Genomic DNA, 27,669 nt, shown 5'->3' with positions numbered 1-27,669 from the left:
TACATTTTCACACAAGTATCTGTACTTTCTATTCCTTATATTTTTTAAACAAACGTTACTCGTTACTCTGGGCTTCGGTTTAATGTTTATAAATTGGCTCCATCCACATCTAGTGAAAACTAGTGTCATTGGATGAGTCATATAACGCAAACACTCATTGGTTAGCAAAAGGAAATCATCAGAGGCAAGCAGGTGTTCTTCAAACTGCTAACGTGAATTGTCTATGCCATGCTACGATGTGGGATTCAGAAAAAGATGTTGAAATGTCTGAAAGGTCGGACACAGGCGAGAGCGTATCAGGAGATGGAGACCAACAAGACCTCCTTCATCCTTGGCCCTATCTATAAGATTTTTTTGAAATAATCAAAAAATTAAGCTTTCAATTCATAAAGTGGCATCTGGTTGTTTTTTTTTTTTGGTTTTTTTTAAAGGTCACTTTATACTTTTATACTTTAAGTAGTTTTTGGAGCACATACTTTTTCACTTTTACTTGAGTAAAGAGGTCAAGTTGATACTTCAACTTTTACCAGAGTGTTTTAAACTGCAGTATCTATACTTCTACTTAAGTAACCAATGTTTGTACTTTTGAAACCACTGGTGCTTTTAGTGCAGGGGCCATAACAGGGGCCAGGACCCGGTGGCAGTGGCGCCACCAAGCGATGGCCAGGGGTGGCCACAGCCACCCTGGGCAATGCCCTGGCCACCCCACTCACCAGTGTAAATTGTAATAGCATCAGTTTATCATTTCAACCCATTATGCACATCCAGCGACGTAACATTAAAAATCTCATAATAAACCAAGATATAAGGAGGTGTTTACTTAAGTCTTTATGATAGGGATGCACGATATAATCGGCCCCCTATCGGTATCGGCCTGTATCGGCCTTAAAACTGAATATCGGACATCGGCCACCCCACCGATATTTAACCCGATATTTGATCAGCTTCTGAGTTTCTAAAGTCTAAAAAAAAATACTACTTCTTCTTCTTCCTCAAAAACTTCTTTTTTACAGACTTCAAAACTTCTAAAGTCGCGGGGGGAAAAAATTGATACATTAAAATATCCCAATATCTTCATATGCTGATATATTGCCATTTAAAAACACCATATCAATCTCTTTTACTAATGAAATATTGCTATATGTCATCGTTATGCTACGAAATCCCCCGAAAATTCACAAAATTTTGCCAAATTTTTATATGTTGATATATTGACGCGGTATCGATCTATTTTACTAACAAAATCTCACAAGAATTTGCAAAATATCACGAGAGTTTGTAACAGAACAATGTAATTTCTCGAGATTTTGAAAGTAAAATAGATCGATACCGCGTTTTTAAAAATCAGTTTGATATCAGCATATGAAAATATATTTGAGTATATTATTTTTCAAAGTGTCAGAAATGGATAACAAAACTGCTATTTTCAATGACTACTTATTTTTGTCCAGCTTTAACATCGGTATCGATATCGGCTACATGAGTTTTAAAATATCGGCATATCGGATATCGGCCAAAATCCCAATATCGTGCATCCCTACTTTATGATTTCTACAAGCAGATTTACCACAATATTAGATTCAAACCCTGAAATTATGGCTTTTAGTTTCTATGTGCCACCCAAGATTTTTAGTGGCCCCATCTGGCCCCCCTCATAAAACATTTCTGGCGGTGCCACTGCCCGGTGGGCCCCTGTATAGAACCGGCGGTGAAGAACCAAGTGAAGCTCAGGCGCTCCACTTCCAGACCATCATGCACCAATCAGCAGTTTGGCGGTCAGTCCCGAAGAGCTGCGGTGAAGAAACGGTTAAGCAAAGCTTAGAGCAGCGTGAGTCCATCTGAGCGTGTGCCGCTGCTGCTGCCGCTGCAGTGAAGGAAATGTGTGGATTTCAATAGAAGCGACCGGAGACACCGCACAGGGGAAGCCGGGGTGGTGGTGGGAGAGGAGGGTGACAGCCGAGAGACGCGCAGACCGACACATCCTGACTGAGCGACCTGACCGAGGGATGAGCGGGATCCGCCTGGACAGAGATCCATCAGAAGGTAAAATGCTTCGCTGTGACCGCGGAGAAAAAAGGATGTCAACACGTTTATACTTTGACATTCAGAGCAACGAGACATGTGCATGTTAGGGGAATATTTCTGTTTAAATATGCATTTCATTAGATTAACCCCATCGGCGTCGCCAGACCCCATTTACTGGGGCACGTGCCCCAGTATAAATGAGCTGTGCCCCAGTATAAATCTCATGAATATTTGCAATAGTGATACATTTCTTTAATGCATCAATTTAGATAATTCCAACAGGAGAAGAAGTATATTTCTACTCAAATGCGTAGCAAGTGTGTTGTTAACTCCAAATTGAGGATGTATTAGCGCCCCCACGTCAGCGCATGTCACTGCATGAACTGCAGGTAAACTAACGCGCTGCTCTCAACTGAGTTGGATGGGACACTGTGCGGCCGCGACGCATTTTTCTTTTAAATTGACAGGTAAGAAACGTTGTTCTGGTAACGTTTCTTACCTGTCAATTTTATTATTTTCCCAGTGAAACCACATGATTTATAGGCTACTAACTGAAAATTACTGCATTGGTTTGTAGATGAATATCAGGAAATTCCTCACATGAAGCAGAGACAGGGAAGCAGTAAAACAAGATGAGAGAGAGGGAGGTAAGGTCCCGTGATGAATCAGTGATTTAAGCTGACTAGTTACATTAGGAATGTTATAAGCAATATGATAGATATTTACATAATTATAAATTTACGTTTTTTAATGTTTGCTGTAGAGAATGAGAATGAAGGTGCTGGAGTAGGAAAGGGAGGAGGAGGCGAGACTGACAGGCAAGAGACAGGTGAGAGACAGGAGAGACAGGACCATGAAGGTGATGAGGGAGCAACAACCAGCTTCCACAAACAAGAAGGGGACATTAGTGAATTAGGGGGAAAGCATGATGGTCCTAAACAAGTGAAGTTGTCCCACTATCCCCAGGACAAATTTGGAGTAAAAAAAACTTTCATTTAATTCAAAATGGTTTGAAAGCTTTTTATGGTTGAAAAAGACAGCCTTGTCATCAAGGATATGCAGTGTGTTTTCAACTTGCTTGATAACACCATGTTCCCCACACTAACGCAGGTCATCCAGATCTCCCTCACAATCCCAGTCTACAGCTGGAGTTGTGAAAGGTCATTCAGTGTGTTGAGAAAGCTCCACACTTGGCTGAGGTGCACAATGGGACAAGACAGGCTCCATCATCTTGCTATTTTATCAGTTGAAAAGGAAGAACTTTCTAAGCTGAGTCACAGTCTAGTGATTGACCGCTTTGCAAAAATGAAAAATAGGAGGTACACTTTAATGCTTATAAAATAAAATAAAAACTTAGTTCATGTTGAGTTAAACTTTCCCCTGAAATAAAACTCTGAAACCTAGAAATTAATGATTACTTCAGAATGTGTATAAGGAAATTTTTGATTTTTAAAGTTGGTGATGTCTTATTTTTTATAGCTGCAATGTTGAAAATGTTCAACATTGCAGCTATAACATTGTTTTAACAAAGAGTATATTTGTTAAAACAAATATACTCTTACACTCATTAATATCTCAACTAGTATTTTTGGTAGGAATATATCAGGGTGGGGCAGTGTGCTTGTCTGTATTTGTGTATGGAAGGATGGGCATATGCGGTAGGGGGCCAGTGCCCCAGTAAAGCTTTGTGCCTAGCAACGCCCCTGATTAACCCTAATCTAATTCAGGGGGTATTTATTATTGCTAAAGTGTCTTTTTTTATTTTGTATTTTATTTTATGCATGTTCGGCGCAGTTGCGCCGCTGCACCAGTTAAAATTCGTATAACTTAGTTTACTAAACACTGCGTTGTCAAATGCGTATAAAAGCTGTTCACCTTTTATGTCATATAATGAAGTTTTTTTTTAAGTACCCCAAAGTAGAAAGTGATGCATGAGCTAGATAGGGGACATATATTTTTAATAATAGTTTGCTGAGAGGCTGGCTGCCGCACTGCTCATCACTGTGCATCCTGCTGCAGCTGCAGAGGTTCCCCGCATCTGGGCCTGCAGCCTCCTGCAGCTGCCCGGGACAGAACCGGATCAGCGGACAAATAAAACCCGATCATGTTTCTCCTCAGAGCTGATTTCCATCTATCTGCATTTTACATTTTGGATGCATCTTCCCTGCAGCAGCTTTAAATAATAAAATACAAATTCTTAATCCATTCATGGGACATAAAGCCTACATTTCATTATCATTTGGGGGGAAATAATCCCTGCTGTCGTTTGTATGGAGAACCAAACCTGCCATAATAAAAAAAAAAGCCAAAAAATGAATTAACTCTTAAAAATTGCACCATTGCTAATTAATATCTTGACATTTTAATTAGTCAGTCATCAAATGCAAAAGACATAAAAATAAGAGATTTATTTAAAATCAATTAATTACTTGACATGAACATATATTTCTCCTTTATTTTTAACTGTTGTAATTTAACTCTGCACTTTTATTTGTATTCTTTATTTACACACCTTATACTTTTTCTAACCCTTTTATTTCTTTTTTTAATGAGCCAAATATATTTAAAACATACTTTTTGTCACCAAAAAATCTATTATGTTTAAATTACTTTTATTTTTAATAACTGATATATTTTTCTCCCCACTCAGCCTATTTTATAACCCTTGCATTAACTGCCTCACGGAGGTATCCAGAAATGACCCCTTATTTTAGCACTGCTAATAAAGAGTGACCCTTCTGCATTGATGCAATGCACCCAGTACCTTCACACATGTATAAACACCTGCTTGTTATCATCAGTGGTGGTTTATAAAATTGGCATTGTGGTTCCTGCCCAGGACGGCGACAATGAGGGTCAGCATGATTGTAAGTACTAAAATAAATAAAAAAAATGGCTGCCTATACTGACTTGAAGCATTCCATTTGGTGCTAATTAAGATGTATTTCACTCTTAATATACCGGGACTCGATTTGAACCTCATTTATTAAAATTTTGAAATATCCAACCCAAACTTTCATACATTTTAGCCGTTCAGGACATCTGAGATCAAACCAAGAATGAAAAAGCATGATATATGTAAAGAGTATGTGTCATTTTTGGACTTAATCAATTAGGATTATAAATTCCAGAGAGCATTAACTAGTGATGTACGGCCACACTGAAGATGCTCAATGCACTAACAATATCACTGCTGATAAATAAAGCTAAAGTTAATTAAGGCAAAATATATATATTTGTGTTTTAGGTTCGTAGCAAGCAGCATTCCCTTATAATGTGTGATCCAATGATGTAAAAAGAAAATTAAATAAATGATTCAGCTCTAACTCCCCCCTCCCCCAAGAAATAAAGAGTGAAATTAGATTTTTTTATTTTTTTTTTCCTCATCGCTGAGTTATTTAGCAAACTCATACTGTATCCTGTGCGATGGGATGGACCGAAACTAAAACTTTCCCCCATGCTGCCAGGCTGGGTGACGTAAAACCACTGAACCATTAAAACCTGGGCTGTCAGTCATGCCATTGCTGCTGGTTTTCACACGCTGAACTTATGCGTTTGGAATTGTTGGAATGCTACAAATAAAGCGGCAGTGCCCTATCATGACTCAAGTTGATCATAATCGGAAAATCCACGTATGGAAGTAATCAGAGCGATCTGACATATTTCAGATAGTTTGGGCTGTTGCTCAATTTTTAACTTCTAAGTTCCTTTTCTTTATAAGTCAAATACTCAACATGTTATTCCAACAGGCACTTGAAAGTCACAGCTTTTCCTCTGTTGTTCTCCACAGATCTTTTACCATAAAAACTGCATTCAATATTTATGACCAATGAATGGTTATAAAACCTCTGAAGCTCAGACTTGCATGCATCCTTCCATTAGAGGCCTTCCTCTGAAGGTCCCTGGTTTTATGGTGACCATGTCTTTAAATCTCCAGATTTCTCTTTAGATCAATCAAGACTTTTGATGAACAGTTTAACATGCAGATGTCTGAGCCTCTGTGTCATTGGAGCTGCAGTAAACCCCCAAACTATTAGTGCCAACTCTTTTCAAAAAATGTTTACATTATTGTGACTACGTTTGTGCATGTTGATGAGATTTTATGCTGGCTAGCAGAAAGCAATGCATAGCTGCAGTCAGTACTATAGGAACGATTTTGTTGTAACTACCACAGGAAATATTTTTCTTTGGACCTCTCTTACCAACTATACCCATCCAGAATCTACAATTTTTGGCATTTCCTAGTTTCCCAAACAGATAAACATTCGCCAGATTACATTGGAGGTGTTTGTAATATAAATTTTGATGTCTTAACAAATAGTCTCTCCTGCATTTGGCCTGGATTTGGTCATTCTGAAAGAAGGACCCGCTTGGACCTAAACAATGCAAATATAGTTTTGGCCTTATGTTTAAGGTTACTAAACTGCTCAAAGGTGACAGTACGCCAATAAGCACAGCTACTGATTACCTGTCAGCAGATGTTCCCCAGCTTAGGGCATGGATCTGCAATCTTTACATTTACAGCGCTACTTTTGTAAAGTTATTAAAAAAAGAGCAATATTTTTTTTGATAAATACCGAAGTTGAGAAATTTGTTGTCATTTTCAAATAATTTCTCTTACATTTCCATTTTAACTTAGAAAGAGTCAGAGAAGACAAGCAATCATGGACTATTAATGGCATGAGGAATACAGACTGTGTTCCAGTAAGACACGTATTTTCAGTAAATCAGGTGAACTTCATCTGTCATGGAGGATTATATGCATTGTATTGCTTCATATCTGTACATCTGGAAAAACAAAAGGCTCACTACCTTGAAAAGTTTCAAAAAACCTTGATCTGCCTAAAAATCAGCCTAAAAATAAAAAGGCTCAGAATGTTTTCTAGGTGAACTTATTAATGGCAAAATATATATATATATATATATATATATATATATATATATATACGGTATATGAAGGTATATATGTATACATGTGTATATATCTATCTATCTATCTATCTATCTATATATATATATATATATATATATATATATATATATATATATATATATATATATATATATATATATATATATCTATATATATTTTATTTATTTATTTATTTTTTTCGAGATTGATATTTGATATTGGGTATTTCCTTTACTGAATCAACTTCAATTAAACAAAAATTAGTTATTTTCTGTTCATTTTTTTAAAATGTGTTTTACATATTTATTTGCCCGTCCATGGATGTAATTTTGTGGGGGACATGTCCCCTGCACTTTTCCAAATGTCTGTTTTGGTCACCTGAACTTCTTACTGTCCAAAAACAATGTTAGACCAGAGTACAAAGACATGGGTCAAGCACTAGGACCAAGTGGAAAACCACAGTTCACGCTGAATGCTGCTTCCTTGAGATTAGACTTCCCACAAGCTCCTGATTGGCCCACCGTTTTTTCCATCATTTGATGCGCCACTGAATCAGGTCTGTGATTGGATCGTCAAACATCCTGAAGTTAGAAATATAAAAAAAATACTTGCGTCCCCCTCACTTCTGAAATCAGAATTTCCTCCATGGCCCCGCCCATACATAGGCTTTTTATATCTGAATGTTCAACGTGCTAAAGTTATACAAATGGGAATAAGGCATTTTTTAAAGCTTTTTATATAGTTTATCTGATGCATTTCTCAAATGTTTATTATCTTCCCTGGATGAATGTTGATGAAGTGAATAATGTGCAAAAACGTTTGTTTTCCACAGCAATCTGAATACAGGTTCCCTTTAGAACCTTTTAAATGTCTAATCATTTCTCTTGTTTTTGTAGAAGCACAGGACAGAGACACCTCTTACAGTTTATTAAAGGTTCAGTCGTTCAGATCACCCTTAGATGCTAAAGTGTTTTCTATACAGGCTTATGCAGATTTAATCTAGAGCTGCTGACATGATGATGAAGGCTTATTTCAGTCTGGTTGAAAGGCAATGCAAACGTTAAAAACAAAAAACCTCCTTATTAACTTTTAGCCGACAAGTATGGCTTCAGGTTTTAGATCTTGCCAATCAATAAAAACCTCTTGGATCAGAGTAAAGCACCCGCCTCCTTGTTTCCATAAATCCTTCCTCCGCCGCTATGCGTCACTTCAGGCTTTCACCTTGCAGCTACAGAAAGCTTGCCTTTGGTAAACGTATATGAGCCTCTGTTGGCTGTGCTGCATCTAAGCTGTTACTGTCTTATCTAACCATTAACGAGCTTCCTTAGAAATTAGACAAGCTAAACTTGCAGCTAAGGCATTATCTTTTGAACATTGATGGAAACCTTTGCACCAGTAATGTTTGTACGGCTTAGATGCAATTTAAGGACTGGATGTTTGCAAAATGCTTGAACTATTGTCATTTTATCAATTGTACAGTATTTCAGTAACAACATTTGATTTTAATTTGGAGATAATGGAAATCAACAGCGGGTTAACTTTACCAAGGCATGATGAAGACCTAAAATGAGAGGAGAGAGTGAATCAGTGAAGATGATGCTGGTCATTTTTGAGGAGCTGAAGACAGAGTGGGTATTTGCTTGTTTAGTCTTAAAAATGTTCCCTTTATGGGAACAAATAAAGCTCTTAAAATAAATGTTTACCATAAAACATCTAGGGGACACAGCAAACGTGAGGTAGAAGGTGCTACGCATTAGGACAACAAAGATTATGAACAAACCCAAAGAGGTGTGGTGGTGACAGCATAAGGCTGTGGTAGAGGAGTGTCTTCACCACCAATAGGGGAGCTAGATGACATTATTGCATGGATGAAACTAATTTTGTGGCCGGTGTAAAATGGAGGTTTACTCTCCAGCAGGATAATAGGAAGCTACATGGAAGGGTTTATATCAAATAACTATGTCCTGAAATGTCCAGAGCTAAGTCTAATTGATGATCTTTGGCAAAGCTTGAAAAATCGATGGTTACAGATGGTCTCTATGTAATCTGACTGAGCTTGAAGGTTTGTTTTTTTATCATGCCAAGCTGCATGTGTCTGCTGCGTCCGGTGTGAACGCAGCATAATGCTGACGCGCGTGACGCGCCGCAAACGCGCTGCTGCTGGAGATGGAAAAATTTTACCTTTGCTGCTCGACGCGCCGCGTCAACCAATCAGAGAAGCTGATCTGGGAGCTGGTAGAGAGAGAGAGACACATCGCTGATGACACAGAGCACTATGATCACTCCTCTGAAACAGTTTATTGACGCATAAATTAACTTAAAATGCAGAAATCTGCGGGCAGAATATGTTCGCTTTTTTTATCCTGGTGCCTGCAGTTTGGATTATTTAGATGAAAAACACCTACCAGCTGCGGGGGTGAACCGCGAGGAGGCGACCCGGCCAGAGGCTGCTGTTGAATGGGATTCCTACTGACAGCGCACCGCTGGTATGTGGGGGTCTGAGTGGCTCCGACAGAAATAATATTGGAAGGCAGGATGGTAATCTGGATGAACTGACTGCACTGATTAAGTTTTCAGGTGGATTTTCCCACTTAAAAACATATTAAAACTACTTTATTCCCACTGATCACAGCAAATATAGCTGCAAGGCAGAGAAAGGATAGAGTAGCTCCGCCCAACGCGCGTCAGACACACTTTTGCACCACGCAGCCAGAGCAGCAAAGCTGCTTCAGCCGCGCGTCAGAACTAACTGGTACAAGCAGCAAAAATGAAGCAGCAGAAGCGATTTTGCTGCTCTTGCTGCGTCCGCGGTGAACGTAGCATAAAGCTGCTAGAAATGTGTCCCAATGGCAGCAAAAGGTTGATCAATTTCGATTTGGTGTCTGAAAAAAATAAAACCCTTTGTGTTATTTTTCTTCCCCCTCTCTAGTTTGCACTGCTTGTATATAACATGAAATTCTGAAGAAATGTGGCAAAGGTGAAGGCTAAGTGGTACAGAAGCTTTTGCATGGAGCTGCTTAGTGGCGATGTAAGGCTCTCCCATATCGAACATCATAGCCGCCACCTGCTGTGTGGCTCAGATTTACTCGATCACTCTACCTCACCCAACACGCCACGGAGCTGCCTCAGCATGCTATAATGGACCAATGGAAAAAAACAGTGTGCTGTATATGACCTGAGGTCCAATGTTGTTGTTAAACTGAGCTGCTTACTGAAACTGGAAACCAGAAGAGGGGAAATGGAACGAAATGTTTCCTTAAGCTTAGCTGGAAGACTGCTCTTAAAGGACTGTTTGTAATATTTAGTCTGGAAAATTCTGCAAAGGTATGGAATTTCTTTGTATTCCAGTTCTGGATAAGTAAAAAGACAGATAAACCATTGAAAAATATTGGTATTTGTAGAACTCATGCAATAGTCAATTGTTTACATGTTCTGTCCTTCCTGTCTTTATGTCCTTTCCTAATTACATCCATCCTTCCTTCCTTATGTCCCTCCCAGTTTTGGATTTACCCCTTCCCTTCCTTACAGGCTACTCTGGTTTTTCTTTTTTCCATCCTTCCTTCTTAACATCCTTTCTTTTCTCTATCCTTTTTTCCTTGTGTCCTTCTTACACTTCCATGAGTTCTTGTTGTCTTTCTGTCGTGGTTTTCTATCTTTCCTCTCTGTCATGCCATTACTGTTTTCCTTCCTTTAGATAAGCACCTCAATGCATGATGTGTGAGAAGTAAAGCAGCTTTTATTAGCCTATTTTGGGCCTCTGTTAAAACATGTGAAATAAAATAAAACTGACATAACTGCAAATCCAGCACAGCTCCTTCTGTAGATATAAAGGCTCTTAGATAACAGATCTAGTTACTGTATGTGGTAAACTGCTTTAATAACATATTAAGTTCAAATCTTTATTTATTAGAACAAATTCATAGATTTTTGGAAAAAATAAAAAACTTAAAGATGAAGTAATACCATCCTAATATTATAATAGTTGTTTTCTTAAAATAGCGATACATCTGTCTTGTTATCAGTGTAATCTTTACATAAAACTGATATTTTTCTCCTTATTAAAGCGGCCGTTCTCTGTTTGTGCCTTTATGATGTTTGGAGAAAACTCAGCTTTTTACTGAGATCACCAACAGTTTGGAACTGAACAAATGTGCTATTGATTTTCTTTTCTTGTCTTCTTTGCATGAGAGCGGTCTGAAAAGATAAAGAATAAAGTTAAAATAACTATAAACCATCAGTCTCTCTTAGCTGATAACAGAAGCTGGGTATGTTGGTCTCAGCAGCAGAGTTTTAGTTCTTTGCACGAGTCCAGATGAAAGGGGAGACGCTGCCCTCGGGGTGGAGGCCAGCTTGCTGTTTCAGGGCTAATCGACCTGTCTTTGCAATCGATCGGGGCCGATTTATTTTGTGCCGCCTCATGAGTTCCTCCTCTCCTCCATCCCCTCTCCTGTCCATCTCTCTTCTCTTGATTCGTCCTCCTGACTCGACCCGTTGCTCATCGTGGCCGTAAAGGAGATGATATGAGAATAGATTTACGTTTAGGCTGAATCATAATCTATTTTCCTGTTTTTTTTTGTGATAATGTTAAAATTTTAGTGCAAGATTGTTTTTACCCCATTTAAAGTAAGTAAAACTAACTCATTTTAAATATTTAAACTGAATATCTTCTACCTTTTCATTTATCCTCATGTTAGAAATAGATTCTAATTCCTTCACTGAATCATTTTGATGTTTATGTATATAATTTCTGTTTACTTGATCACATTTAACACAAAAAGGCATATTTTCACACTCTGCTCTTCAAATTTCACCTTATTGTGAAAAAGTTTTTCAATATAAAATAAATGAAAAACATTAAAGTGGAAACCAAATCAATGTAAACAACATATCAACATCTCATATTTGAACTTTTTTCTTCTATCTTAGTCTTTTCTGGTAAAACCATGAACTAAAATATGGACGGTGTCTTTAATCTGCTGAGTTGTCAATTTTCTTGGAATTAAACAGGTAGTTCAGGATGTTTAAAGTGAGGTTATGTTAAGATTTGTTCAGTTAGTTAAAGCTACAGTGTGTAACTTTTAGCGACATCTAGCGGTCAGACTGCAGCAACATGAACATCTCCCCCCCACCGCTTCTCCTCCCCAACAGTACGGCGAGCGTTACGGGACAAAATGTCTTCCAGTACGTCCGCATCACCTACCTTCTCAAGTGATGAGGTTTGTTTACATAGATAATTTTACAGATAGTATTTCATTAGTCTGAGTAGGGTATAGATTTCATGTAGACTTAAGATAATAAATATACCCGTTATTTTTTCTACATCGTTGTGACGTTTTGGCGATCTCGCAATCGCTAGTTTGTTGGCTCTGCGCTGCCGTAGCGCAAAGATGTCTGCCTCCATGGCTGCGAGACCCGCTCCTATGTAATTATAAATAACGAATTCTAAGGCAACGCAAATATTAAGGTTAAGAGTCTGAGCTCGTAGATGATGATAAATAACATAGTTATGTATAATATATTACATTTCTGACTGTATATCCCTGTAATTATTACACACTGTAGCTTTAAAGTATATAAAATATTCTTTAAATCATATAAAGAGATTGTTTGGTTCCAGGGGATGAAGCCTAAAAGTGAGCAGACCAGACCAAGAAAAAAGCAAACTTCTATGTCAGAGGAAATCCTGTAACTTAAAACAAATTATAGCAAATGTTCCAGCTGTTTTTTGAACCATTATGCTCTCACCATGCTTGCATGGGCTTTATTTACACTGAAGATGTTGAGTATTTACACAAGAACTAGAAGAAGGAGAGGCTGCACCACCCAGGATCACCTGTTGACACACATTCTGCTCACAGAGCATGTTAAGTGTTTCCCATCATAATTATTACCCTATGGAAGATAATGCGCAGTAAAAGTAATTAGCCTTCCTACAAACCTGGACAGTATAGATAGAATACTTGTTTTTTTATTCGTCTTAATTTTTATTTATATTAGCTCAAAGATACTTTACATTTTTCACTCTCAGTTTGTGTTTCACATAGAAGGATCAGTAATTGTAATACAGATGTAGTAGGAGCTTAAACATTCTTGAAGTGCTTGAAGTTCCTAAAGACTGTGGAAGTCGGACGTTTTACTAGATGTTTCTACCAAATGAGGAAACATAGATAGGTATCTACTGAAGCTCAGAAACTCAGAGCTTCTTAAAGTTTAGGAGAACCTCCCTTAAAAAATCCCAAACATTCCCTTTAAAGCAAAAAGCAAATTTCTTGCTGATGCTGTCTGTCATCAGAGATGACTTGTTGCTAAGGTCACCTTGGTTGACTGGCTTTTACCTGCATTGGATGCTGCAGATTTCTCTGTGAAGCAGCCTCCCAAAGTGACCTGGGACTGGTGCCACAGACACACTCAGAAGCACACTGGTGCGGGAGATGATCTGATATATGCTGCTTCATGGATTCCTCAGTGTTTTAGGTGTCAGAGCATGTGGCTGTCAGCATACAGAGAACTTTAATTTCAACCTTAGCTTACCCTCTGTATCAACTTTTTGTCTTCTTGCTTTCTAATTGTCATATTGAGATCTTATCCTTTCCTATCACAAGTAAGGACTTTTCTTTATTGCCTTTTTTTAGTTGAAAGCACACAATCAGTAAACTTTATAAGACCCTAGTGCTTTAGTTTTCAGGCATTTCTATAAAATGTGCTTTGATTCTAAACGTCAAACTTTGCTATTCTGTTGCAGATTTCAATAAAGTGCGATACCAAACGGGGTCATTGCAGTGGGAGTAGGCAGGGGACCATGTTGATCAATAGCTTAGAGCTGGGTACCAAACAACAGAATACAGCATAAAATACTATGTGGTAAGTTAGCTGTTTGATGATAAGGTAACAGGTCAATAAGGTTACAGCTAAGCTATTCTGTCAGCTAAGACTGTTTGGGTGCGAATGATATTATGTTCCTGGGATTATCAAAGGTTTATCGAGTTGGGTGCCTTTAAATATGTCACCATCAATATTTCAATAATCCCTGTCTGGAATAACAGGAAGCAGTTTGTCATTAGCATGGTATGTAATTAGGAATCAGTTTTAGATTTTGTAGTGTGGAGAGAAGAGGTCGCAGTTGCTAAAAAAAGGCCAAAAACAGGAAATACTCAAAGGATTTTTATCAATTTTAAATGAGATGTTAATATATTAGAACATGACTTTGTACTTCTGGGGAGAAATTCCCATAAATCTTCCAAAAACATCTTACTTTTGGTCTTTAGATGAAGTATTTGGGACACATTTAAGGAATGTATCTAATTCCTTGTAATTAATCATATTTGCTCAGATTTTTATCAAAAATATTATTTGACTTAATGGGTCAAAATGATAGAAAAATAAATTTTTATGATGGGATCAGTAAATAGACATATAAGAATTATATTCTTTTGATGTACAGTAATGATGTGACTTTGCTTTCATGTTGTTGTTCATTCAGATGTCGTAATTAGGGCTGCAACTACCAGTAATGATTATTTTGTAACTTGATTAATCTGTGGATAATTTTTCTGATTAATTGATTAATAATCGAATAGCAAAAGCTTCCTTTAAGAAGACTTTTTTAAAAATTAAACCAGGTGAAACTAAAACTTTCCACTTGAGGAGTTCTGGATAGAGCATTTTGACAGACGGGAATTTTTATTATCTTAAAGGTAAAGTATTTTTTTTTTTTTTTTACAATTTTTGTATAAATACCGTAGCTCTGTCAGCTAAAGGCATGTTTTAGAGACTCAATACTTCAGTAAACAATTAATCGATTACTTAATTAGTTGACAATAATTTCAATAATCGATTAATCACCATTAATCCGATTAAATGTTTCTGCCCTAATCATAATATTCAAATGTCTTAAGCAAATAAAGCAGCAGCTTTATACATCAGGCTCCACTGTCAGAGTACGTTATAAAAGTCCCAGCATGTTTTAAAAGATGATAATCTTGAAGTGAGGTAATATTTTTCAGACTGGAGTTATCAAAAAAGGTTTTTTCTTGTTTAACTTGGAGAAGCTAATTGTATTATTACTTGGGCTGCATTCTGTCAATTGTTTTTGTTTGATTTTTTAAATTGAAACAGCGGCTAGTTAAGAGCTTTGGTCAATAGATTTAATTTGCAGACAGGGTTTGTTGATATTGGGTGTAAAAGTATGTGATAATATAATGATATGCTGAGGTGGTTGTGCAATAGTTTTGAGTGAAAGTGAAAATCTCCAATAGGAGAAACAAAACGTGACACATAACATTACAGCCTTCCTATGCTGGTCTATTATTGCAATCTTTTGCCAAACAAACATCGCACAGTACTACAATAATACCTGCATCAGATTGATTTCTATGATGTTAATACCACCAAAGTGATTTTGGAGGGATGATTTTAAAGAGGGCCTGGACTTTAACGTAGGAAGGGACTGCCAACACCGTGTTTGGCTTTTTGTTTGAATTGCGCAACGCAAATTAACCCACCTTGCCTTGCCTTTCCCTTGACATACATAAGAAAACTGCCACACGCAAGTAATAAAGAGATATTATCATCTATAATAAACCTGGAAAGTATAGAACTATGGCTAATAACATTATTATATGTTATTTCCAATATTTGATTTGCTTTAAATCAATGTAAAAAAACGAAGGTTACAGAACAAACCAAAAAAAAAAAAAACCTTAAAAAATGTCTTCTTCTATGCGAGTTCACGCCTCGTCTTTTTGTGTCTCTGTGCAAACAGTGGGCTTGCCAGGAGGTTTAGCATTACACAGTTTTCACATTGCAGTTAAAAGCAATTCTTCATATGTATGGGTGCTGAATTAAATATGGATTCAAACTGTAGAAAAAAGGAGGAAGTGTTACTGTTCATAACATTCCCACCTCCAGATAACTATGCATATCAAATAGATGCCCACTCTTTAAGGATTCCTAAACTCCTTATTTCCATTCTTATTTTATTGCTTAATCTAGTGCTAATTTTATTTTCCGCTATTGTTCCTTACAGAGTTGGCCCATGCCTCTGTAAACGGAATGGTTAGGGCCATTGTTGGCCTGGCTAACCAGGCGAGATGTTTTGGTCCCCTGCATGGCGTTGAGGATTGGGATGATAGTGGGTAGAAATCAACTCTTATCTCTGTGTTGTATGATTTTTGTTGTACGCAGTTCAGTGCAGTGAGTAATGCTCAGATCCTTATATTTGAGAAACCAAACAACGTCTCTATAGATGCATTGCTCAACACAGGCGAGCTACCTCCCCTGGACAAGACTCTGCTATCCACCTACACCATTATGACAGCTAATGTTAGCAGGCTAGTACCGTCCCTGTTGTGCATTCTATTCTAGTACTCATTGTCTCCTGCTTCACCTGGGACCGGGTTACTGGCCAGAAGTCTCATCAGGGAGCTCAAGGTGCTCCAAGGCCAGCTGGGAGACATAGTCCTCCAGCGTGTCCTGGGATGCCTCCCGGTGGGATGTACATGGAACACCCGCTGAGGGAGACGTTCAGGGAGCACCCCTCTCGAAGTGGAGGAGAAGCGGCTCTGATCCAAGCTCCTCCTCTCTAAGGGGTTGCCCAGCCACCCTGCACAGAAAGATCATTTCAGCCCCTTAATAACCATAGGTACAGGTTGAAAGGTAGACCGAACGGTAGGGCTGCAACAACAAATCGATAAAATCGATAAAAATCGATTTTTAAAAGCTTTGGCAACGAATTTCATCATCGATTAGTTGTGTCGCGCGATTAATGTGTCATCCGCCGCCGCCGTCATCACATCCACTTGACTGAAACAGGGGAAGAAAAAAAAATACGGCAGAGCGAGTCAGCGGCGCAGGTGCAGTGTTGCCAACTCAGCGACTTTTCAGACCCCTCCAGCGACTATCTAGTGACAAATCTGGCGACTTTTTACGGTGTCACTGGCGGCTTTTGGAGACTCTTACGTGAAAGCATGTATCGTTCCTACTCTGCCGTGGGGCGCCTCCCCCATCCCAACCCCGTTCTCCCACAGGAGTCCCTCTCAGCGCTGCAGGCAGAGCCGCAGGATGTTTACCCTCAGCGTCCAGACTGCAAATGAAGCGCGCATGCGCCGGGATTGACGGCGCAAATTGATCACAATAATAAAAATAGCCTGCGCTTTGTAAAGTGACAAAAGTCGTAACATGCAACTTTTGTCAAAACAAATTAACATGGCACGGAAGCACCATGTTTGTTTGGTTTTAAAGTGGGGAAACGTAACGTTAGTTTCTCAGGTAGCTCATCTGATGCTTTCCTTACCGTGTTAGTAGGTTACAGACAGTGATAAGGTTGGCTACTTAGTTTACTTTTAATTTCATTTGAATTAGCTTAAGCAGCGTTTATATTTACTTTATAAATAAATTAACTTGCAAATTATGAGGGCAAGGCTTTTAAAGTTTAAATCTTCTGGCAAAGATAAAGTAAAGAAGATCCTGCAATTTATGGAAGTAAAGCAGAATAAAATCCAGCAAGATCAGTAATATGTCAATTAATTATCTGCCACATTCCCATGTAAATATCTGTCTTTGGAGGATGTGTTTTTTAGCACCCCTAGTTCTCTCATTTTTATTCCAAATACAGTTTATAATTTGAATCACAGGGCTATTTTTATCTCTATGGTTCAGTATTTTCTCAAGTAGCAACTTTAACTGCTATACTTTCCTGTCTTAAAAGGCAGAACTCTTCTAGTCTAAAAAAACTCATTTGTTGAAATGGGGGGGCCTATTGTTTGAACCCCTTAGGGGCTTTTAAAAACAAAAATGTCTTTTTTTGCACTTTATGAAACAAAGTACCCTATATATTGTGGATGTACAGCTACATTTCTCATGTAAGTTTGCGTAGTTTTAACACAAACATTTATTTTTCATATTGCACGAGTACAGTTAATGAGCAACCTCTACTTGTGTGCTTGTTTGTTCTGTCTAAAATGTTTATTTTGGAATAAAGAGGTTAATATTAAAAATATTTTCTGTCCGATTCATCGATTCATCGAAAAAATAATCGGCCGATTCATCGATTTTTAAAATAATCGTTAGTTGCAGCCCTACCGAACGGTAAGTTGAGAGCTTTGCCTTTTCACACAGCTCTTTTTTCACCACAATAGACTGGTGAAACATCTGCGTTAGCAGCAGTTGCAATCTCCTCTTACATTTGAATTCCTTCATTTGAGGCAGGAACTCAACCAACATGAAGGGGACAAGCCACCAGAACTATGGCCTCGGGTTTGGCTGTGAACCACCCTAGTGCATGCTGTAGTTCTTGGCAGGAGGGAGCCAGCAGAACCATGTCATCTGCAAAAACCAGGGAAAAGATCCCCGGACCAGACCCCCTCTGACAACCCTGTCTGAATCTAATGGGCATACTATTCTAACGTCAGCTAATATACATTTTACCAGCTGAACTTTCTATATTTTGTAAAAGTACTATTAATTTGTGCTTCCATAGTCATGGTTGACACATGAATATTGTAAAACCACAGACAATTTAAACAGTAGAAAGTGTGTAGAACTAATTCAGCATCAAACATCTGTGAAAAATCAAATAATAAAGAGAAACAGGGCCATGATGGTGGAAATTTCCAAAGTAACTTGACTTGCATATAGAAGTGAAAGAGACATAAATTCAGTATTCTTCTATCTAACAAATACTCCCATTTATAGCAGGCTGAACTATGAATGAATGCCCGCAGCACTTAAAAGGTATTGCTTGACCCCAGTCTGACTTTCATGGGCCGGTAGTGTTTTTCCCAGGCAGCCGGAGAAAAGATGGAATAATGGGTTTAAGGAGGTCAGTTGGTCTATTGCTGTGGCCCAGTTAATCACATGAAACCCTTGTTCCTTGTTTGGAGTAAATGTGCTAATCCCTCTGGACTTTCTCTGGGCCACAGCCAGGCTTTGAAGACAAAAAGAGACCAAAAAAGAGCTATTTTTCTTCAAACAAGCTTTTGTACTTGTAACCTCTTACTAAGGTACAAATGCACTATACAGTTATGCATAATTGTTGTTACCTTATCAGTTTCCTCTGGAGCCAGTGTGAGGTGAATTTTACAAACTGAGTGGCCTTATTAAGTAAATGTTCTTCAAATTCAACATTGCGCCATTTATATTCACCTTTGTCCTAATTTAAGACAGGGTGTATTAAGTAGAGCCACAAAGAGGCCAGATCCTGCATGAGACTTCTGATACCTGATATGGTAGCACAAAATGTTTGTCAAGCTGCAGGAGTTGGAGCCCCAGCATAGTAATGTCGGCGGTCAGATGACAAAGTTATAGGTTACATAAGAACCCCCCTCGCTGTGTAAATAGCTCAAGCTGAAGGAAGGTCGAGCAATTTCAGTGCATCCTAACCCTCCAGTCTTTAATTAAATCTGCTGATGCCTGCAGTGCTTCATTGCCTTGGCTTAATTTAAAAATGGCTTAGCACCCTCTACAATTAAATTGCTAATCCTCAAGATTTCACTGGTGATTTGGCCAGATGGCTGTTACTGGAGATGACACCAAATCTTGCTGAATTTTGGAAGCAGCGCTTTTTTGGACAGTTAACTTAGCTTAAAATGGGATGTAATGCATGGCAGTGTTTTGATACTGTAAAGTAAATATGGGCATTTTTAGAAAATCTTAATAAAGCATTTATATTGCCTTGCAAAACTATTTGCACACATTCAGATTTTAATGTTCAATTTTAGTTCTCTAGGCAACAATGAGCCTTTTTGCCTGGAGAGTTTAAATTAAATTAAAATCTGAATGCATGCAAATAGTTTTGCAAGGCAATATAAATGCTTTATTAAGATTTTCTAAAAATTCCCATATTGCCTGGAGAATATTAAAATTTTTGCCCCATCATGAAATGGAGTTGAAGAATTATTGCTGGACTGTCATGGTTTTACTAAGGTTCAGACCCAAATGCAGAAGACCAAACAGGGAGACCAGGGAAAAGGTTTAACAGGTTTTATTAAAGAGATCCTTCAGAGAGAAGTGTTGCTCTGAACACTGCTCAACCGGAACTGAAAAGTGAGGGGAAGACACAACGGTTAGTTCAGGCTCAGTGGGTAATTGGACTCATGAACTTGGAAAAGAGGATTTGGTTGCTGACTCACGTTCCCAGAGAAGTTGTTGAATCCTTGACTCCAGTCTGTGTGCTGTAGTCCCAGTGTTTGTCTGATTTCGGTGGAGGGCGGAACATGGTTTACCCAGAATGCGGTTGTTTGTAGGTGAACGGAGAAACTGACTGCCACTCAGATTTCCTGCGGTACTTGAACGGGTCGTAGTGGAGATGAATCCCTTTCTCAGTGTGAAGCTCAAACAATCTCTTAGGGAAAGTGGATCCAAACGTCCTGTTTGAACCCCAGCTCAGTTTGTAGCTCGGTTGATCCTTCCAGGGAGAGAAGTAGTGATGTTATGAGATGAGCCGAGGCTTCGAGGCGTGTGTCGAGTAATGGAGGGGGCGTTTCCCCGAAGCGCGTGTTGAGGCGTGATTCATTTAGAGGAGGGGCCAAAATTGATGACGTCCAAGGCCTCGCTACCGTGATACCACGTGACCGCTTCGGTATGTGGTTCGGGATGCGCAAGAATTTTGACAGACATCTAAACAGCCTCAATGTTCAGTCAAGATGTGGGAGTTTGGAGGAGAGATTCTGTCAGCTGGATAAAGTTAGGATAGATTCTAAGAATAAATTGGTTGTTTTTCCAACCAATGTAGCTGCTTAAAGCTAATTTGGTTTGAATAAACAATGTAATGATCAAAATTTGAGCAAACCACCGAACCACGTCAGTGTTAACACATTAGTATTAAGTAGGATTTTCTCCTAGGATAGACTATCTACAGGAGTGGCGTTGTCTGTAAGAGACAGTCTCTCACTCTAGAGGTTGATGGTCTTTCTCTTTTGAAAGTTGCGATTAAACTTAATTATTTTGGCTGATGAGACTAATTTGCATTGTTTTGCCCGAGTAAAAATATAGATTGGGTAAATTAGGTCGGTTTAGTCAAAAGATTGGTTGAACACAACTTCCAACCTGATAAAAAAAAAAGTTTATTTCACTAAAATGGCAGAAAAACAGTGCACCTTAAATGAGTGTTCTAGGAAATTTTACACTTAAAAAAAAACTTACAAAAGATTTTATTATACACACCAACCATTAACAATTTCAAGGGAACTTAAAAGGGGAAAAAAGAAAAACAATTGCAAAAAAAATCACTGATTTTATTACTAACTGTATTTCTGCTGTCCACCAGTAGGTGGTGACATGTTCACATGAAGCCTCATGAACTGTGGGGATCGTTGAAGCAATTTGGCCAAACGGTTCAATCCCTCATGAGGCTTCATCTCACCATCACTAGAGAGAAGGTCTGAAAAATCCAGTTTGCAGGATGACTTCCTGCCTAGAGGCAAAGACAAAACAATGTTAAAACTCAGGTAGACAAAAACTCATTTTGATTCAGCAAAACTCGGCTTGGCGAGAGTACCCGAAACTGGCAAACACTCTGGCGTTGAGGTAGTGACAGTCAGCAGCTTAAGAACACCCCACAGGTAATGAGGCAACAAGCTGCAGGTGTGCAGGGAGGCCCAATGAGGACAGGGCACCACCTGGTGGAGGAAAAAAGGAAACACAGAAACAACCCACAAAAACTGGATTCCTGACATGGACAGATCATGGTAATCCAAAATTCTTTTTGCTAAATAAACAGTATTTAATATGAGAAGCTGTCTGAGAGTAAAATCGAAAGGCAACAAACTAGACTCTCCGCAACAACTACTTTATCACAAAATGAACAGGAGTACTACAATGATCCAGCAGTGAGTAAAACAAACAAACCAGAATATAACGTCAGAGACATTTGGTAATTATATTTAATGCCCTTCAGGTCACCCAACAGGTTTTTTTTTTGTTTTGCTTTTTTGCTGATAAATATTGGTGCAGCTATAGTTGTGTAGGAAGGTTTCCTTCATTTCTGGTGAACCATTTAGGTGTTGCTTGTAGTTTTGTCTGTGTTTCAATGGTTAAGCTGTGAGAAAACAAAATACAAAACTTATATTCAGTTTATTTGTATTATTGTTATAAATATATCGGTTTAGGGCTCTGTGTGGGCATTTCAATCTCATCCACAGAAACTCTCTCAATCGTGTTTTATGGACCTTTCTTTGTAGACTGGTCCACAGTCATGTCGAAAAAGGAAGGGGCGCCATCTTTAATCCATTTCCACCAGATTGTAAACATGGATTTTTCCAAAATCTCTTGGGAAGCGGAAGCCTTTATTGTCCCTTTCACTTGAAATATGGGACCAAGCCCAACTCCTGAAAAACAAACAAACCATAATCCCTGCTCCACTTAACACCACAGGTGTGCCTGCTGTGGGACTGCAAAGGGATCTTTCCATTTGTATCTTTCACAAATGTCCAGAGAAACGGCCTGCATGCTTGATTAAATAATTAATTATCTAAATTAGTGAGCAAATACCTTTAGCAAAATCTGATAGCATGTAATAGCGTAAAATGGTTCTGTTGTTATTTAAATGCCATATGTGTTTAAGGTTTACTAACATTGAGCTTTAAAGTTTTTGTAAAATCTCTCAGGAATAATTCACACATTATTTGCTGAAATTCGTATAAAAACCAGCCGTCTTTGAGACTAAGAAAGCAATAAAGTGATAGATAAATTCTGTAACCAGACCTACTGTAACAATATTAGAAGCATTGCCATGAAGCAAAGTTACAGCAAAAAACAAATACAAATGTCCTTTCTGTGTCTGTTCTTAGGTTTGCAGGAGTTGAATAAAGTGAAGCAAGATTTTCAAATGATAATTTCTGAACTCTGTGATTTCAGGTCCAGTGCATAGAATTAAGAAATCTGAATGAAACCCACAAGAGAAACGATGGTAGCCTTAGAAACGCCGAGGGAGCCAGCCCCTCTCACGGCCCTCTCACGCTGGTACCTCTACGCCATCCATGGCTATTTCTGTGAAGTGATGTTCACGGCTGCCTGGGAGTTTGTAGTAAACTGCAACTGGAAGTTCCCCGGCGTGACCAGCGTTTGGGCCTTCTTCATCTACGGCACCTGTATCCTCATTGTAGAGTGGATGTACTTGAAGTTGCGCAACCGCTGCCCTGTACTGCTGCGCTGCTTCATTTACACATTATGGACCTACCTGTGGGAGTTTGGGACTGGGCTGCTTCTGCGGCAGTTTAACGCCTGCCCCTGGGACTACTCCGATTTCCACTACAACTTCATGGGGTTGATTACGGCAGAGTATGCCGTGCCGTGGCTCTGCGCCTCCTTCATGGTGGAGCGTTTTGTCATCTGCAAAACCCTGCGGCTACGCTTTCATGAAGGGCCTGAGGACGGCTGGTCGACCCCTCGGCATGACTCCGGAGGTGGACGAGATGTCGGAGAATCCTTGGAGGGCAACAGGCAAAGAGAACAAAGGAGGGGAAGTGGCTTTAGTACAAATGGCTACCTTAAAGTTGATTGAGCCATGGTGCAGGGGACCTAGACCTGTCACTGATACTTTTTCATATGCAATTCTCACCCTTTATTACATGGGACACAGAGAGACAGCTCTAAAGAATGGGTTAGTGAGCTTATAGGAAGCTAGAAAATAAAGATCTAAGTAGGGCTTCTAATTCCAGACCATCAGTTCTGTTCTCATTACATCCACCCATTTCACCGGGGCTCCCTACCAAGGCTAGGTTCTTGAATGATCTGGATGACACATTAAATCTCCTTGTTATAGTTTGGATTTTGTATTTAAAAAAGCACTTATGCAGAGATCAGTCTTATTATTCCAAGAAAAGAATAATAAAAAACCAAAACAGTATTTCTGCTTTTCAAGTATGCATCAATCTATGAAGCAGCAACTGCTTTGCTCCATAGACATTTTAAATTTAAGTAATGCACTCATGGAGTATTATCTCATAATGTAGTGCTGGCATTTCTTAAAATTTAAAGGAACATTCAAATGTGTAATATTAAAGACAATCTTTGGAGTAAATATGCAATATGATATCCATAGATGTAGTCATCAATACTGAAGGATGTTTGTTCTATTTTGTCACTATCGTACTATAATAAGTAGTTTATTATAGGTATGCACAATTAGAAAATGTATTCTTTCTTTTTAGTACACCAAAGAGCAGGGCCTCTACATGCCTCCAACTGAGCAGTCTTCACATACATGCAGATGCATATTCTACTCAGTAGGGTTACTAAGTTACTGATTTACTAATTATTTATTTACAATTCTTAGCAAAACACGTGTTTCTTTAAAAAAAAAAAAAAAATTTTAACTCCTTAAATCCATTGGTCTACAGACTATCAGGATATCCGTAGCATTTTAGAACCTCTCATTTGCCCCCTTGTAGTGCTAATGATTCCAATAGATACAGATAAATCCAGATATTTAGATATGCTTTATAAATAGATACAGTTTTTCTTTTAATTGTCTGGTATTAAATTTAGATTAAGGCTTTTTTTTATAGATATTTTTAAATGGTCAATCCAAAACATAAACATTGTTAACCTTCTTTATAGCTAATCTGATGTTCAGTAACCAAACAAATCTGTTTGTCCCCATCGTTAAACTTCCTGGATTACTTCTTGACTTTAGTTGTGATTTTGTTCTCAAACTTTCCATCTCTCCTTTTTCCTTAAAATAATGTATTTGACTAGAGACGATGTTTCTATTAAGTTGTTCTGTATTTATCCAATGAGAACAATTTCAAAAAAGTTGAAGCAAGAATGTTTAGTCTGACTTAACATCAGATGGTAAGAGATTGTCTGGTACCAGAAGTGATACAAGCAGTTCTGGTATCACATCGGGTTGCATTTGGTTCAGAGCTTCAGTTTTGTATTGGTATAATTTTATAAAGTTATTGCAGGGGTCTCCATACGTCCAATCCTTGAAATATACTGTCCAAAAGTTTATGGATGCATCCGTGCTCCAACAACTCTGAATAAAACAATTGGCTCATTAGCAGGACTTTTCCAGACTGGATGGCATGCAGAGGAAATAACCAATCATTAGATTCAGCTGTGATTCAGGAATGTACCTAAATGCTGCAAGGAAATAGAGGATTAGGATCTTACTCTATTTATAAGGAAAATTTCTGAATTTCCTGATTTATTTATCCCTATTTGGGTCAGTTGACCAATAAAAAAGTAAAGCTCATGAGTCACCAAATTGTTCCATTCCTGTCTTACAGGTCATATGTTGATTTTTTCTGAGGTCGTCTGTTACCACATTAAAAAACATCCCGTTGGTTAAAAAGTAAAAGCTGAATATCTCGTTGAATAAGAAATACTATAAATAATGTTGACGTGTAAGAAACTGCTGACTCATGTCTTAGTAACCTAAATGGGGATCAGAACCAAAAACGTATGAAATCACAGGTAAAAGGAATTTTTTGGAAAACTTTTCAAAATATGATTAAATCCTACAAAAGATTAAAATATTTCTAATCACTCCTTGTCTATATTAATACACAAAAGCAATTGTGAAAAAAGATAAAAGTATGCGGTTCTGGCATTAGTTCTAAGGTGATGCGTATGAAATGGTTTTCTTGCATTATAAAGTGGATTTTAAAGTGGAAAATTGACATGTAGCCTCCAGTTTACTGTTAACAATGTATGTTTGTCTTTTGTTTTACATTGCACCAAACTAGCACACTTAATGTAAACATTAGTATGTTGTGCAACAGAAAAAAATGTCCCTGTGAAACAGGGTGGTTGCTCCATAGCAAGGAAGCAATAAAGCAGACATCCAAGGATGCACACAAACACACTTTGGTGAATGTTTATTTGGCTGCATTTTTATCCTCAGGCTGCCATTAAATTCTGCAAAGACCTTTAAGAATGTATCCATCTGCAAGAAGCAGACTTTCACCATGGAAAATACTACACATGGTTATTTGAAGTAAATAAAAAAAAATGCATGGAAAGACTTTAAGTCCCTTTACTAAGAGTTTAATCAATAGTCATAACGTAAACCTTACTGCTGCATGTGGGAATAGAATGACGGGCAGGTTGTCAGTTATCAGTATGGATCTGCAGTTTTCTCCCTAAAGCATGTTGAAGTGTCCTTGGGCCACATGTTGAACCAATAACTATATGTAAGCAGGTCATGGCTTTGCATGGCTGCTTTTCCACTGTCTTTTCTGTGTATTATGAACATATATGTGTGTTTGTGTTTTCTAGTTAATAAAGTGGAAGCATACCAATTTCTTCTACTAACCATGTTCTAAAAACTAAGTCACAATAATAAAAAAAGCCTCATTATAATTTGTTTTTTCATATTTATTTAAAATCATGTTTTTTTATCTCTGCATTCTCTGTTTATGTGGCTAAATTACAAATTCAATTTTTTTCATTAGATAATAGCAAAGGCTATTCTAAAAAAACGAGAAAAAAAACTCACAAAAAGGAATGGCCAGTGCCTTGCTAAAGAATTCACATTTTCTGCTAATTCTGCTTTTTTTTGCATTTTATTTAGTGTTTATAAAGTAAAACCAAACAGAAGGTAGCTACATTTGTGCCAACTGCAAAGAAATCAATGATTGCACTAATTTTTTGAAGCTTCTTTAAGAAAAATACACCTTTAAATGTGTGGTAGCTGTGTGTGTTTAACCCATTTTACACCGACACAAAAACATTGGAGGTTGTCCGTGTGAAACCATATATTAGTAGAAATCCAGGTGTTCTCTGAAGGCTTAAGATCATTGTTTCATTTTACCTCAACTTCCCTCTTTTTTAGATATTCACCTGTAAAAACCACGTGTTTCCATCACTTAAAATCCTATTAAAGTAGGTTTGGAACTACTCAAGTACAAAGCATGTTAGATAAATGACTCCTCACTACATCTGTTCCTGTAAAAAAAGGACTGGGAACCAACATATAATACTGAAACCTGTTAGAGACTAAAAACATTAGAGCAGAATCTAGATAACTAAAAAAAACTTAGTAATGGTTCAAAAGTTCTTAGTCATAGAATCATCTCTGGTATGGATGTTTAAATATTAATGGTAATGTCTGCCCTTATAGTAGCTGAGAAGAGTACAAAGCAACTATACATTTGAGGTGCATTGCTGCCACCCAGTGGCTGGTTAATGTGTTGCACTTTTCACCCTTGTATACATTTTTCATTAGGCTAAAAGCAATACTATCGATGCTATTATTACCTTTTAGTGAACATCTCTGTTTAATTCATTTGCAGTAAATGTCTTAACAACTTTCTAACCTAAATGCACTCACTGCAATATATGTCTGTGAAGCAGTATATGTGAGTCATACAGAGACACCATGTGAGCATTTGCATGAAGTAATTGTTGACAGCAATCTGGATCTATGTTATTATCATTTCTTTTAATGTGCATGTCTAAAACAGCTCCACCAAACTCTAGATTGACCTGACTGACCCTCACATTGATTTTAGAAATCTCTGTACTGTATAATAGGTCTTTGAGGATAAAAGTGAAAAATGTATTGTTTTTTTTAATGTGTGTGGGTGTGAGAACTGTGAAATGTGTAACACTTTTTATATTATTTCTTGATAAATCATCGCTGTTGAACCCTAATAGATTAAAAATGTCCTCCATGCGTTTTTGTCTGCGTGTTTTTTTTTGGGGTAACATTCATGAAAATGTGGACAATGTCATATTTATGAAGTTTGATCAAATGATTACAACAAATTCCTGCTGATCATCATTTTCAA

General features: G+C 38.0%; 1 protein-coding gene across 2 annotated transcripts; it reads left to right on the top strand.

Annotated features, from left to right (window-relative positions):
- The first annotated feature begins 1,736 nt into the window (after positions 1 to 1,736).
- tmem229b (transmembrane protein 229B) lies at positions 1,737 to 27,555 on the top strand. Of its 2 annotated transcripts, none has more exons than XM_038293392.1 (2): positions 1,737 to 2,043; positions 22,790 to 27,555. In XM_038293392.1, exon 2 carries the CDS (start codon positions 22,818 to 22,820, stop codon positions 23,433 to 23,435), a length of 618 nt encoding a protein of 205 aa, XP_038149320.1. In that variant the 5' UTR covers positions 1,737 to 2,043; positions 22,790 to 22,817; the 3' UTR covers positions 23,436 to 27,555. The 2 variants fall into 2 exon arrangements, with proteins under 2 accessions (XP_038149320.1, XP_038149321.1); XM_038293393.1 differs by lacking the exon at positions 1,737 to 2,043 and adding an exon at positions 10,043 to 10,261.
- Positions 27,556 to 27,669: the final 114 nt, after the last annotated feature.

Source organism: Cyprinodon tularosa, unplaced genomic scaffold (assembly GCF_016077235.1).
Source record: "Cyprinodon tularosa strain WSP-4 unplaced genomic scaffold, ASM1607723v1 ctg325, whole genome shotgun sequence".
NCBI lineage: Eukaryota > Metazoa > Chordata > Actinopteri > Cyprinodontiformes > Cyprinodontidae > Cyprinodon > Cyprinodon tularosa.
Note: the sequence above shows the minus strand (reverse complement) of the source record. Positions and strands in the feature narration are given on the sequence as shown.